Source organism: Balaenoptera musculus, chromosome 10 (assembly GCF_009873245.2).
Source record: "Balaenoptera musculus isolate JJ_BM4_2016_0621 chromosome 10, mBalMus1.pri.v3, whole genome shotgun sequence".
Taxonomy (NCBI): Eukaryota; Metazoa; Chordata; class Mammalia; order Artiodactyla; family Balaenopteridae; genus Balaenoptera; species Balaenoptera musculus.
Genome location: NC_045794.1, coordinates 5995499 through 6009212, shown reverse-complemented (window position 1 = coordinate 6009212; position 13714 = coordinate 5995499). Strand labels below are relative to the sequence as shown.

Genomic DNA, 13714 nt, shown 5'->3' with positions numbered 1-13714 from the left:
CGGGTGCGCCTCGCAGCAGATCGGCATCGAATGCCCAGACGCTCTTTAAGAATCATGAATATTTTTAAGACAGACAGATAAGGCACGGCGCTTGGTCATGTGTTTGTCACCTGCGTGATATAAAGTATGATCACCTTCAGAACTTCACCTGCTTTGTGCTCAAGGGATTTGCCCTCAGAAATCAGGCATTCTTAGACAATTGGGGGTGTATGGAAATGAGTACCATCATTGGGCTTCCCTGGTGGTCCAGTGGTTAAGACTCCACGCTTCCGCTCTAGGGGGAGCGGGTTCCAACCCTGGTCGAGGAAGTTCCACATGCCTTGAGGCGCAGCCCCTCTGTGACATATCTGAATCCAGAACACCCCAACATGGGCCAAAGTATCTTTTTATTTTAGTTTTTTATTTTTATTTTTTAGCACTGCTTTATGTACTCATTTTCTATTAAATCCTTAAAAAAAGGTTTTTTTTATTGAAGTATAGTTGATTTACAATGTTGTATTAGTTTCAGGTGTACAGCAAAGTGAATCAGTTATACATATACATATACATATATCCACTCTTTTTTAGATTCTTTTCCCACATAGGCCATTACAGAGTATTGAGTTCCCTGTGCTATACAGTAGGTCCTTATTAGTTATCTATTTTATATATAGTAGTGTGTATATGTCAGTCCCAATCTCCCAATTTATCCTTCCCCTCCCTTCCCCCTGGTAACCGTAAGTTTGTTTTCTACATCTGTGACTCTATTTCTGTTTTGTAAATAAGTTCATTTTTACCCTTTTTACAGATTCCTCATATAAGAGATATCATATGATAGTGGTCTTTCTCTGTCTGACTTGCTTCACTCCGTATGACAATCTCCAGGTCCATCCACAAAATATCTTCTTTTTATTAATTTCACATTGTGCCCATAACAAAAATACATACATGACAGAGAAGACATGAAGATGTGTCATAGGCTTGTGGTGATCCGATTAAAAGAGGATTCATCAAAACTGATATTTTGGTGTCCTTTTGTTTGGGGCCACAAAGCTTTTGCATTCCAAGCATTGATAATAATTAACAATAATTCACAACAAAATCCAGGAGGGGTGAGAGGCTGAGGCACACCTGAAGTGTCTCACGTGGCATGGATTAAACACCTTCCCTCTCCATTAGACAAAATTATTTTCAGCAATAATCATAAAAAGAAACGATGACATTTCATGTTTGTCCTGACTCAACAAAAAAAAGTCTAACCTGTAATTTGCCCTCCTTTTCACTGTTTAAAATTTTTAAACGCATATAAAAAGTCCAAGTAGACAGAGGTAAATAATTCATTTCTTTTGTCTTTATAATCGAGGTGCCATCATGGTTTCCTTTGAATCTACTGTTTGAACACAGATACGTGTTGCAGAGATGGAGGTGCTGACCTAGCGTGAAGGGAGCTCAGATGATTCCGAAGGAGGGAATCCTCATAAACTCACTCTGGAAAGGGGTACATGGGACTGAGTTGGTGGGTGTCAGGGGCCCACTGTATAACTGGAGTTTTCAGGATTAAATTCTATGTTGAATATAATGTTTTTTAAAGGTTAAATTACACAAATACACCAATTTGAAGTTTATATATCTATTATCGAAAGCCAGTGGTAACCACAACATTTGTGTAGATTCAGAACTTAGACCAACAAAATATTTTTTCAGGGAGGCATATGTTATCAATGAGGATGTTTATTTTATTTTTTTTAAACATCTTCCCCCAATATTTATTTATTTATTTATTTTTATCTGGTTGTGCCAGGTCTTAGTTGTGGCAGGCTGGCTCCTTAGTTGTGGCTCGCAGGCTCCTTAGTTGTGGCTCACAGGCTCCTTAGTTGTGGCATGCATGTGCGATGTAGTTCCCTGACCAGGGATTGAACCCGGGCCCCCCTGCACGGAGAGCACGGAGCCTTAACCACTGCGGCACCAGGGAAGTCCCTACTGAGGTTGTTTAGAATCGCCCCGAGGTGATAATATAGAGCAGCCCATTTGGGGGCGGTTAATGTTTTAAAATTCTCTATGGACGATGCAGCCTATTGCCTGCCCACGGTGGTGGTTGCAGGGTCGGGGGGAGTCCCACTACCCTCCTCTTGCACACGGTTGATAAGAGGCCCACCTTTCCTTTATAAGGTGGCAGAACAGTCAACAGGCAGGTGGGACAGAGAACCAGCGGATACCTTGAGCGCAGGCAGGAAGAAGGTGATAGAGAATTTGAGTTGGTGGCAATCGATTCTCTTCCAATGGTGTGTTGAGTACTCCTTGGGCCGAGGCAGAGGGACTTGCCCTCAGGCTGGCAGAGGGGGAAGGAGCCTGGGCTCTGGAGGACTCCATGGAGAGCGCCCTGATTTTACTGATGTGAGAAATAAGATTCCACTTTTCATGGGGTTTCTGACACTTCCAGGGGTCAGGGAAGGTCCCGAGATTTCAGAGGCCTGAGATCTAAAGGACGAATAGGTGTTTTCTGAGTAAAAAGAAGAGGGAAGAAAATTTCATGGAGCTGGAAGCTCAGATAGGAAAGTCAAGAGCCAAGAGCCAGGGCTTCCCTGGTGGCGCAGGGGTTAGGAATCCGCCTGCCAATGCAGGGGATACGGGTTCGTGCCCCGCTCCGGGAAGATCCCACATGCTGCGGAGCAACTAAGCCCGTGTGCCACAACTACTGAGCCTGCGCTCTAGAGCCCTCGAGCCACAACTACTGAAGCCTGCATGCCACAACTACTGAAGCCCATGTGCCCTAGAGCCCATGCTCCGCAATGAGAGAAGCCACCGCAATGAGAAGCCCACGCACCGCAATGAAGAGTAGCCCCCGCTCACTGCAGCTAGAGAAAGCCCACGCACAGCAACGAAGGCCCAACGCAGCCAAAAATAAAATAAGATAAAAAAGAGCCAAGAGCCAGCGTGGTGAGTTTGAGGAATGGAAATAAGCTCAGGTTCGAGAGGACCTTGGGGGTCGTGAGCAGGAACTCCAGAAGAATGGCTAATGATTCATCTGGGTTTGTTGGCCTGGCCCAGTGCCATGGTCTGGGAGCTCTGTGTTCTAGGAGGTTCTCAGAGGCCAATCCAGAAATCCAGGGCCCTGCCCTCCCGGGGTTGCCCTGGGCAACCTCTGTTAGTAAAGAATCCTGTTTACTACCTTGTGACTCATACTCACTTGTGGTTTCTATAGTTGCCACGAACAATGAAGCATAAATCCATTCCTGGAGGGTGGGGTCCTCTTCCTTTTCTGGCTCAGAACCTGGCAGAGTTTCCCAGACTATAGCAGAGGGGACTGGGGGAGAGAGAGTTTGTCTACTGAATCTCAGGTGTGGGTTTCCTTGGGAGGGGAAGGAGCTGAGTGGGGTAGAGGGACAGATCTCTGCAGTCGGGCCTGGGAGAACACTGAGTGCAGCCCCCAAGCTGATCAGAAGCTCCCACTCTCTAGATAATTATGGGGAGAGCCCAAGAGATGGAGAGAGAGGGAGAGAGAGAGAGAGAGAGAGAGAGAGAGAGCCTTCGGGTACAGAAAAGTTACAGCAAGATTCAGGGGAACCAGGCACTTTCTTCACCAGAGACAAACGGGGTTTGGTCCCCAGGGTGGTGGTGGGATGATAGGCCAGATTCAGAAATGCAAAGCTGGGGTTGGAGGGTGGGGCGTGGGGACGTACACAAAGGAACCAGAAGAAAGGAAGCCAAAGGGACAGACAGTCTTTTTAAAAGACCATCTCAGGGAGATGCAAGAGGGAGGAGATTTGGGTATATGTGTATATGTATAGCTGATTCACTTTGTTATAAAGCAGAAACTAACACACCATTGTAAAGCAATTATACTCCAATAAAGATGTTAAAAAAAATAAAAAATAAAAGACCATCTCATATGTACAACTGATTCACTTTGCTGTACACCTGAAACTAACACAACATTGTAAATCAACTAGACTCCAAAAAAAAAAAAAAAAAAAAAACACCATCTCATCCCATACGTTTGCACAAAGTCTTACAGGTTACAAAGCACCTGTGCGTCCACTTTCTCATTTGCTTTTCACAGAAGCCATGTGAGGAAAAGCCAGAGCAGGGAATACAATCTATCCTAGAACAGGGAGACTAAGGTTTATCGAAGTTGACTAACACAGTCAAGGTCAAAACCAAGACGAGAATCTAGACCTCCTGGCTCACAGTCAAGTGCCCTTTCCACTAAACCAATGTTTTTCAAACTTTGGCATCTACAGACCGTTTTAGTGGATGTCTGGTACACACAAAGTACTAAAATTTTTGATACATTTAAAAAATTATCACAAATTTTAAAATAGCATAATGAAACATTTATTTTAAAAAGTAATAAATCAGGGACTTCCCTGGTGGCGAAGTGGTTAAGAATCCAGTTAAAAAACGGGCAAATGGTTTGAATAGATATTTCTCCAAAGAAGGTATACAAATGGCCAAAAATCACATGAAAAGATGTTTTTAACATCTTTAGTTGCTAGGGGAATGTAAATCAGAACCACAATGAGATGCTACTTCACATCCCCTGGGACAGTTATAACAACAACATCGACAACGACAAGTGTGGGCGGGCATGTAGAGAAAGTGGAATCCTCGTACATTGCTGCTGGGAATGTAAAACGTTTCCGCTGCTGCGGAAAGCAGTTTGGCAGTTTCGTAAAAGGTAAAACATAAAATTACCATAGGACTCAGCAATTTCATTCCTGGGAGAACTGAAAACATACGTTCACACGCAAGCTCGTACATGAATGTTCATAGAAGCATTATTCAAAATAGCCAAAAACCAGAAACAACCCAATGTCCATCAACTGACGAATAGGTAAACAAAGCGGGGTCTATCCATACAGTGGAATATTACTCAGCCGTGAAGAGGAGTGAAGTACTGTTACGTGCTATGACACGGATGAATCTCGAAAGCATGGTGCTAAGTGAAACAAGCCAGTCACAGAAGGCCACATAGTGTATGATGCCATTTATATGAAATGTCTAGAACAGGTAAAGCCACAGAGACAGAAAGTAGATTAGCAGTTGCCAGTGGTTGGGGGAGGATGGGAATCTGGATTAACGGCTAATAGGTATGGGGTTTCTTTCTGGGGTGATAAGAATGTTCTGGAAGTAGATAGTGGTGCTGGTTGCACGACATAGTGAATATACTAAAAATCACTGAAGTGTACACTTTTAAATGGTGAATTATTATTTTTTTAATAAATTTATTTATTTATTTTGAGCTGCATTGGGTCATCGATGCTGCACGCGGGCTTTCTCTAGTTGCGGTGAGCGGGGGCTACTCTTCGTTGAGGCGCACAGCCTTCTCACTGCAGTGGCTTCTCTTGTTGTGGAGCACGGGCTCTAGTCTTGCGGGCTTCAGTAGTTGCGGCACGCAGGCTCAGTAGTTGTGCCTCGCGGGCTCTAGAGCGCAGGCTCAGTAGTTGTGGCACACGGGCTTAGTTGCTCCGTGGCATGTGGGATCTTCCCGGGCCAGGGCTCGAACCCATGTCCCCTGCATTGGCGGGCGGATTCTTAACCACTGGGCCACCAGGGAAGCCCTAAAATGGTGAATTTTATGTTATATGAATTATATCTCAAAAAAATGCTAAAACAAAACAAGACTCATGTGAACTCCTTTGCCCTCCAGCATCCGTGTACTTCCTAGGGGTTGCGGGTAGGAAGCAGGTTCTTGTACTTGCTGCCTATTTCTGTGACCACGTTGAAAAGAATGTGTCCTTAGTGACTGCAGTTTGACTCATGGTGAAAATATTTTCTATTTCCTTCAACACTGAATTGGCTTCAGGACACGTATTGAGGGCAGTCAGTGGTTCTCCGTGAATTAAACAGTGTTGGAACTGGAATTCATATGATGATAATAATAATAACTTACCTTCACTGAGTGCTTTCTATTCAATATATGCCAGACATTGCCCTAAATGCTTCATATGTAGTTCTTCACTAATCTTTACCACAACTGTATGAAACAGGCATTGTTATTACTGTTATCAACATCATTCCCAATTTTCAGAGGGAAAAACTGAAGCTCAGAGTTAGACAACCTCCTTTATTAGAATTTAGACCTCCTGCCTTCTTGCTCCCAAAGCCAGTGTTTCATCTGTCCTGATTCCAGTGTGTCTTTTTCATTTACCAAATAATCCCTAATAAGACAAAGTATTTTTCTCTTGCAGTAGAGAATTTTAGAGATAAGCGGAACAGAAGCTCATTGACTACTTTGCCATCATATATGTTTTCCCCCTTCTGAAAGCTATTGCACCGTCTGGATGTGAGGATTTTCATCAGCCACAAAGAGAACTGAATGCTGGCATCTGTACCTGATGGTGATTGCTCTTGAACCTGGTTTGCCATTGTTCTCTGACATCCAACAGTGGCGATAAAACTGCTTTCTAAGTACCTATGTCACTAACTTCACAACTGGTTTGTCTGTCTTCTCTGTTGTGTGTCTTATATTCGTGTTTGCTCTGAAGAGTGAGGGCAACTTGGAGTGATGTGCTGTATTCCTGGGGCCTTTCTCTCTATCACAAACTTAATTTTTTATTCTGGGAAATGCTATAGTGCACTTATTCTGGAAAAAATCAGTAGGCTCTCACTATGACCGATACACAAGCTTTAATGACTTTGAACCTCGATTTGACATTTTAGAGCTGATAATGCACTGGGGACAGGGGTGAATAGTCAATAAAACCCAGTTTCCAGATAATGTTTGTGGTAGTTCCTATTTGCAGTTTCTTTTTTCTTACTGTGCAAAATAATCACTCACATTTTCCTTCATCCCAGCACCTTTAGACATATTATATCCCCACTGAAACCCAGTTCACAGTTTATGAATGGCATTGTTCTGAGTTGTGAGATCCCTATTACTACCTTAATTGCTACATTTACAAGTCAAGGAAGCACTTTTGATCCATTCATGAGTTTTTCTAATTTGGGGGTATAACATAGCACAACAGTATGAACACATAAAGCACATTTTAAAAGGTAAACAAAAACATGCATACGACAGGAAAATGATTCACCAGAGTCCCCTGTCCCCATTAATTAAATCTTTAAGAATCTGAAATCTTTAGGATTGTAATAATTATTAATATAATGAGACGCTGTGACAGCTGTAATCAATGCCACATTTCGAATTTGTGAAAAGTGGGGAACTAAGGTGCTTATTACTTTTTCCCTGAAACTACCAGTCTACCTGAGAGCCCAGTGATACAACTTTCCTTGGAAACATTTCAAGCCTCCAAGAGTTGTTTCTTTAAGAAAATAAATTTATTTATTTATTTTTGGCTGCGTTGGGTCTTTGTTGCTGCGCGTGGGCTTTCTCTAGCTGCAGCGAGCAGGGGCTATTCTTCGCGGTGTGCGGGCTTATTGAGGTACCTTCTCTTGTTGCGGAGCACGGGCTCTAGGCACGTGGGCTCTAGTTGTGGCGTGCGGGCTCAGTAGTTGTGCCTCGCGGGCTCCAGAGCGCAGGCTCAGTAGTCGTGGCGCACGGGCTTAGTTGCTCCGCAACATGTGGGATCTTCCCGGACCAGGGCTCAAACCCGTATCCCCTGCACTGGTAGGCGTTTCTTAACCACTGCGCCACCAGGGAAGTCCTCCAAGAGTTTTTGTTCGTTTGTTTTTGTTTGGTTTTTTTTTGGCTGCGCCACACCACATGCAGGATCTTAGTTCCTGGACCAGGGATCGAGCACGCGCTCCCTGCAGTGGAAGCACGGAGTCTTAACCACTGGACTGCCAGGGAAGTCCCTCAGTGCTCCAAGAGACTTTAAATTCCTAAGAGATGGGCTGCGGGGAAGGACAGAAGAAGGGTGGACAGAGGCCATCCGAGGTGCTGAGGGTAGGCTCAGAGCAGGGACTCGGAATCCTGCATTTCTCCCCCGGCCTGGGAATCCTAGGCAACAATTCTATCCCACCGCCAGGGGGCGCTGTAGAACTAGGGATGGCGGGGTTGCTTTAGTTATTCCCCAGGCATTCTTGACCGCTAACACTTCGCTTTGTTTTTCTCCCTTATATTCAGGTTCTTAACCTGGTGACTCTGGTCAGGCTTCTGATGGTCAGTGAACACCTAGAATTTATGTGTAAAATATGTTTAGCTTCATTTTTCTATCTAGAGGGAGGTTTTATAGTTTTGATCAGACTCAAAGTAATAGTATCCCCTTGAGAGAGTAGAATGCAATGATGTTAGGTACTAATATGCTGACATCTATCGGTGGCGAGCACTTGTTATATATAATTTAACACAATAATCCTCAAAATTACCTTGCAAGATATCCCCATTTTACAGAAAACAAAACCCCAAAACCCCTGAAGTTCAGAGAGATGAAAGTACTTTGCCCCATGACACACAGCTAATAAGTGGTGAGGCTGGGATTTAACTCCAGGAATGCCTGCTTCTCACTGTGCTGTTGCTACACCGAGAAAAAAAGCCAGAGATTCACTCATTCATCAGCAAAGATGTGGGAGGGACTAAGTGTGTGTCCAGCACCCTGTACTGGGTGCTGGGGTAGAGGGGGATCGGACAGCTCTGCTTCCTGACTTCTTGGGGCTTAGTGCCTGGAGGTGATGGCAGCGATGGTGGTCACGTCAGCAGGAAACAGGCAGTAAACAAATAAGCCTGTAATTGCAAACTGAGAAAAGTGCTCTGAAGGAAATAAAGGGGACAGAGACAGAGAAAAATGGGGAAATCTACAGATAGTTTGGCCAGGAAAAACCTGAGCGTGTTAGCTCAGAGTAAATGGTGGGGATTGCCATGGGAAAAGGTGGAGACAGAGCCTTCCGGGAGGGACGAGCCTGGTCTGGGTACGCAGAGGCAGCTGGCGCGGCTGAACAGTGGACCCAGAGCAGAGGTAAGGGTGACAGAGGAGTAGAAGTCATCGGGGCTTTCTAGACCAAGTAAGGAATTCAGATTCTATTCTCATAATAGGAAGCCATTCTAGGGTTTAAAGCAGGAGAGAAATGCCAGCTAATTTATGTTTTTCTTATTTTTAATTGTAAAAAAACCCCAACACAATGCCAAATTTACCATCTTAACCATTTTTTTAGGTTTACAGTTCAGTAGTGTTCAGTACATTCACATTGTTGTGCAATCAATTTCCAGAACTCTTCATTTTGTAAAACTAAAATTCTGTACCCATCAGACAACAACTTCCCATGTCCGTCCCCCCGGCCCCGCATTCCCTGGCAACCACGGTTCCAATTCTTTCTGTCTCTGTGGATTTGACCACAGTAGGGACCTCATGTAAGTGGAATCATACACTATATGTGTGTGACTGACTTATTTCACTTAACATAATGTCCTCAAGGTTCATCTATGTTGTAGCATGAATCAGAATTTCCTTCATCGGGGAGGAAGAGGAGCAGGATCAGAGGGCATGGTGATGGATGGTCCTCCCACGTGGATGCGGCCTGGCAGAGTGAGAGCAGAGTCACGGGGAGAGCAAGCATAGAGCCAGGAGCCGAGTCTTCAGGGAAGGAGGGGAAGTGGCCAAGAGGCCAGAGGACAACAGCAAGAAGGGGCACCAGGAAGAAGGGGAGCAGGAGCTAAAGCTGATCGCCCAGATTCCTCAAGGATGTTTATACAGGGGTGGCAGGGGTGGTGGTGGGACGACACTTCTAGAAGCAGCCATGAGGAGCCAGGGGGATGCAAACCTCACCTACTGCCTGTCAGGTATGTAGGGAATGTGAGAATAAAATCAAGGCTAGGTTTGGGGAAGAATTTTCTGACCTGGATAGGGTATGAAGCATGAAGACCGGCAGCTAAAGGAGCCCTAGGAGGCATCTTTTCTTCCAGGAGAGGTTTGGGAGCAGAACTGACCCCTCCACCACCCTTCATTTCCTGTCTCCCCATTTTTTTTTGGCGGAGTCTGAATCACTGGGCCGCCAGGGAAGTCCCTCTCTCCATCTCCTTGAGGCCTGTTGGGGCTGCCTGGCCTCTTTGGTGGAGAGGTTTCATTCATCTATGGAGCCCCATGAAATGTAGACACTCACTCTTCTAGGCACTGGAGAGACAGCGGTGAATAAAACAGAGGAAAAGAAATCGCGGCCCCACAGAGCTGGCTTCCCAGCAGGGGGATTTGTTTAGGTGGGTTCTCATGCAAAAGCATCCAGCAGGGTAACTTACTCACCGGTGCTGGAATCTGGATGTGGGCTGAGTTCGACCGTGAGTCACATGGGTTGCCTGCAGGAAGGGAGAGGGGGGATGACATTGAGAAAATGGAAAGAGCCCCAGGGCTTGGGGGCTGAGGCCTGGGTCCCAGCAACCTTGAACTAGTCATTTACTTTTCCTGGGACTTTACCTGTTAGCTGATCTGTAAAGGGGCAGGATAATCCCTCATTCCCCAATTGCTGTGGAATTAAAGTGCTGCCTAAACAATTAAGTGGTGTACAAATTGTCATTACAGGGACTTCCCTGTTGGCGCAGTGGTTAAGAATCCGCCTGCCAATGCAGGGAACACTGGTTCGAGCCCTGGTCCGGGAAGATCCCACATGCCGCGGAGCAACTAAGCCCTTGAACCACAACTACCGAGCCTGCACTCTAGAGCCTGCGAGCCACAACTACTGAGCCCACGTGCCACGACTACTGAAGCCCGCGCGCCTAGAGCCCATGCTCCGCAACAAGAGAAGCCATGACAATGAGAAGCCCACGCACCGCAACGAAGAGTAGCCCCCGCTCGCAGCAACTAGAGAAAGCCCGCGCGCAGCAACGAAGACCCAACGCAGCCAAAAATAAATAAATACATATTTTTTTAAAAAATTGTCATTACACCATGACTTAAGCCTTCATTTCCTTCTCTGAGTATGGGTGCATAATGGCAACTGCATCCCCCAGGGTGGCTGTGAGTATGAATTAAATGTATAAACTAAGCACAAAAGGCTTCCGCAGCTCCTCAGCTCAGAAGGTGGAGACGCGTAGGGGTGAGGAGGGCGGGGCCACGGGGCGGGGGGCTGGCAGGGGGCGGGCGCAGAGCGCTGGGAGGGGCAGCGGGGAGTCAGGGCGGCCGCCAGGGGGCGCCACGGGGCGGCGGGGGCGGTGGGGGGTAGAGGGAGCGGGTCCCGGGGGAGGCGGGTGACTCACGGCGGCGGGAAGGAAGATGAGTCAGCCGTCCTCTGGTTTCCCGCGCCCGCCGCGCCCCGGCCGCCGCCCGCAGCTGACCCTCGGGAGGGCCCCCAAGGGCGCCGCCCTGCCGCCGGCCGGGCCCGGGCTTCCCCAAAGCGGGGGCGCGTTGGGCCCAGCGCTCGGCGTTTCCTCCTTCAGGGCCGGGGCTGCGGGAGGAGACTTCGTGCTTGTCTGGGCCCAGGCGCGCCCAGGCTGATCCAAGGGCGGCGGGTGCCAGCTCGGGAGCCGGCGGAGGCGCTGCCCGGGGGCTCGGGCTGGGCGGTGGCCCTTCCTGCGGGCGGGGGTGGAGGGGCGTGGTTCCCTGGGGAACCGCTCCCAACGAGGCGGCCGGGCCCTCTGCGATGCTCCGGGTGCCGGGTGGGCTGCGGGCGGCGCGGAGAAACTCGCCCTCACGCCAAAGCCACACGCAGAAAGCCGGCTCTGTACCTTGGCGTGCCGTCTGTTTTCACCTCTTCCCAGACTAAGTCAGAAGGAAGAGGAACCCTGGTCCCGGCTGCAGGTTGACAGGTGCCCGGTGTCCAGAGAGGGTCTGGCTCAGCACCTCGGGGGTCACAGATGCCCGAGGCCTTGCGGAGCCTGGGCCCTGGCTTCGCTTGGGAGATCCGGCCCAGGCAGGGAGGTGATTTGTCCAAAGGCCTCAGAGAGGAGGCCGAGCTCCTGGGTCTGGACCTCCTGCTCACCAGGCCATGGAAAGTGCTTAAAATAGTGCCTGGCGCATAGTCAGACGTAATGTATAATAAATAATATATGTATATATATGTGTCTCATAGCTCATCTTTATGGGGCGCTTACTGCATGCCCGGTATTGTTGCAAGTGTTCTTCATGGATTAACTGTTTGATTCTCACCACTGCACTAAGACATGGATACTATTCTTATCGCCATATGGCAGCTGAGGAAACATGCTCAGAGAAGTTAGGTAACCTGCCCAACATCACACAGCTAGGAAGTATAGTGTGGGAGTTAAACCCAGACCCCCTGACTTCAGAGGCCGTATGCATGAGGCTGACTTCAAATATTGTTGAGGTCCAGGTGTTGACACAGAAATTAACCAGTCGATCTAAGAAAGAAATGGGAAATTTTATTCATGCCAAACTGACGGTTATAACCTGGGAACAGCCTCTCAGAAAGCTCTGAGAACTGTTTGGCCTGTTAGAGGTCAAAGCACAGTTACGTTAAGTTTTGAGAGAGGGCTGTATATTAAATGACGTATTATTGACAGTTTACACAATCCAGATCCACTCATACAAAGCGTGGTCATGGGTCATCGTGGCCTCTTACAAGATTAAGAAGGAAGGTTATCTCTTAAGCAGTTGTGACCCTTTATGAGATTAAGAAAGAATGTGATCTCCAAAGGAGATCGGGTTAATGCAGATGCAACACACACACACACACACACACACACACACACACACACACACGAGGAGGGAGGAATCCCAGATGGGCAAAGAAAATTTTTCTTGTCTTACCATAAAATTTGAATTTTATTTCATCACCGGAGTATGCTGCAGATGGTTTGCTTCTCAGGGTGTCTGAAGAGCATAGCGTTAAACCGAGAGCTAGCTCCGTGCTGGGGTGGGGGAAGCCCTGCCCCTCCTGCTGGGGCCCCAGTTCCGCAGTTTCGCACGTGCCACAGTGCAGAAGAGAAGCGCTGGGCATCACTCTTGCCCAGTCGTTGGCTATCCCTATTGTAACCGAAAGTGGGGTCCGGCTGCTCGCCGCTCAAAAGCCAATAAAGAGGCCAGGCTGGTGGAGAGGAGAGTTTGCTTTATTTTGAATGCTGGCAACCCTGGGGGGGTGGGGGGGGGAGGGTGGACACCTGTCCAAAGACCGAATTCCCCCCCGCCCCGCCCCATCAATCAGAGGGCAAGAGCTTTTGTAGACAGAGGGAGGGGGCTACCTGCAGAAACAGCACAATCAGCTCTGGCACTCATCTTGAAATTAATCATGAGGCGGTGTGACCAGCGTCATCTTGATTGTTTTAAGTACAGTCAGTCTTCAGTTCCAAGGTTGGTTTGTTCCCATTTCCTTGAGGCCAGTTCTCAGAACTGTGGCAGCTTATGTCATGGCTACAGCCTGGTCATCATGTAGTTCACTTCTTCCACCTGGTGGAGGTTTCCGTGTCTATAAGACAGCTCACAGGATATGGCTCAGAATATTATCTATAGCCCTTGAGGAGGAGCTAAAGGTCCTTGACTTTGCTTAATGACTAAATTATTATTATTTGGTGTCCTTTGACTGTTTTCCTTTGTTTCTGCATTTTCTCATTTCTCTGATTAAATTTATTCTTTGGCTAAAGTTTTTCCACAGACAAAACGCAGGCTGAGGACATGGGGGGCAGGGAACATAGGGACCTACTCCGTTTCACTATGGCCCCAGGACCTGGTCTCCGGCCCCCACCATTCCCCCTGCTCAGTTTGGTGGACCACACTCACTGCTTTGGGGAACGTTGCCTTTAGCAGAGCTTCCCAAATACCTGCCAACAGAGTGAGGCCTGCTTGGGGTTCTTTAGAATCCCAAGCTGGGGAGCATGTTAAACACACAGATCCCAGCCCATTGCAGAGCTGTGATTCTCAGCCTTGATCATACATTGATACTCAGTGGA

General features: G+C 47.5%; 1 protein-coding gene across 1 annotated transcript; it reads right to left on the bottom strand.

Moving 5' to 3' along the window:
- Positions 1-1904: 1904 nt before the first annotated feature.
- Positions 1905-11907, bottom strand: LOC118901994 (basic salivary proline-rich protein 2-like). The gene is made up of 5 exons (XM_036865844.1): positions 11903-11907; positions 11069-11472; positions 10115-10171; positions 3167-3283; positions 1905-2479 (listed from the first exon to the last, which is right to left on the bottom strand). Exons 1-5 carry the CDS (start codon positions 11905-11907, stop codon positions 2304-2306), a joined length of 759 nt encoding a protein of 252 aa, XP_036721739.1. The 3' UTR covers positions 1905-2303.
- Between the last annotated feature and the right edge of the window lie 1807 nt (positions 11908-13714).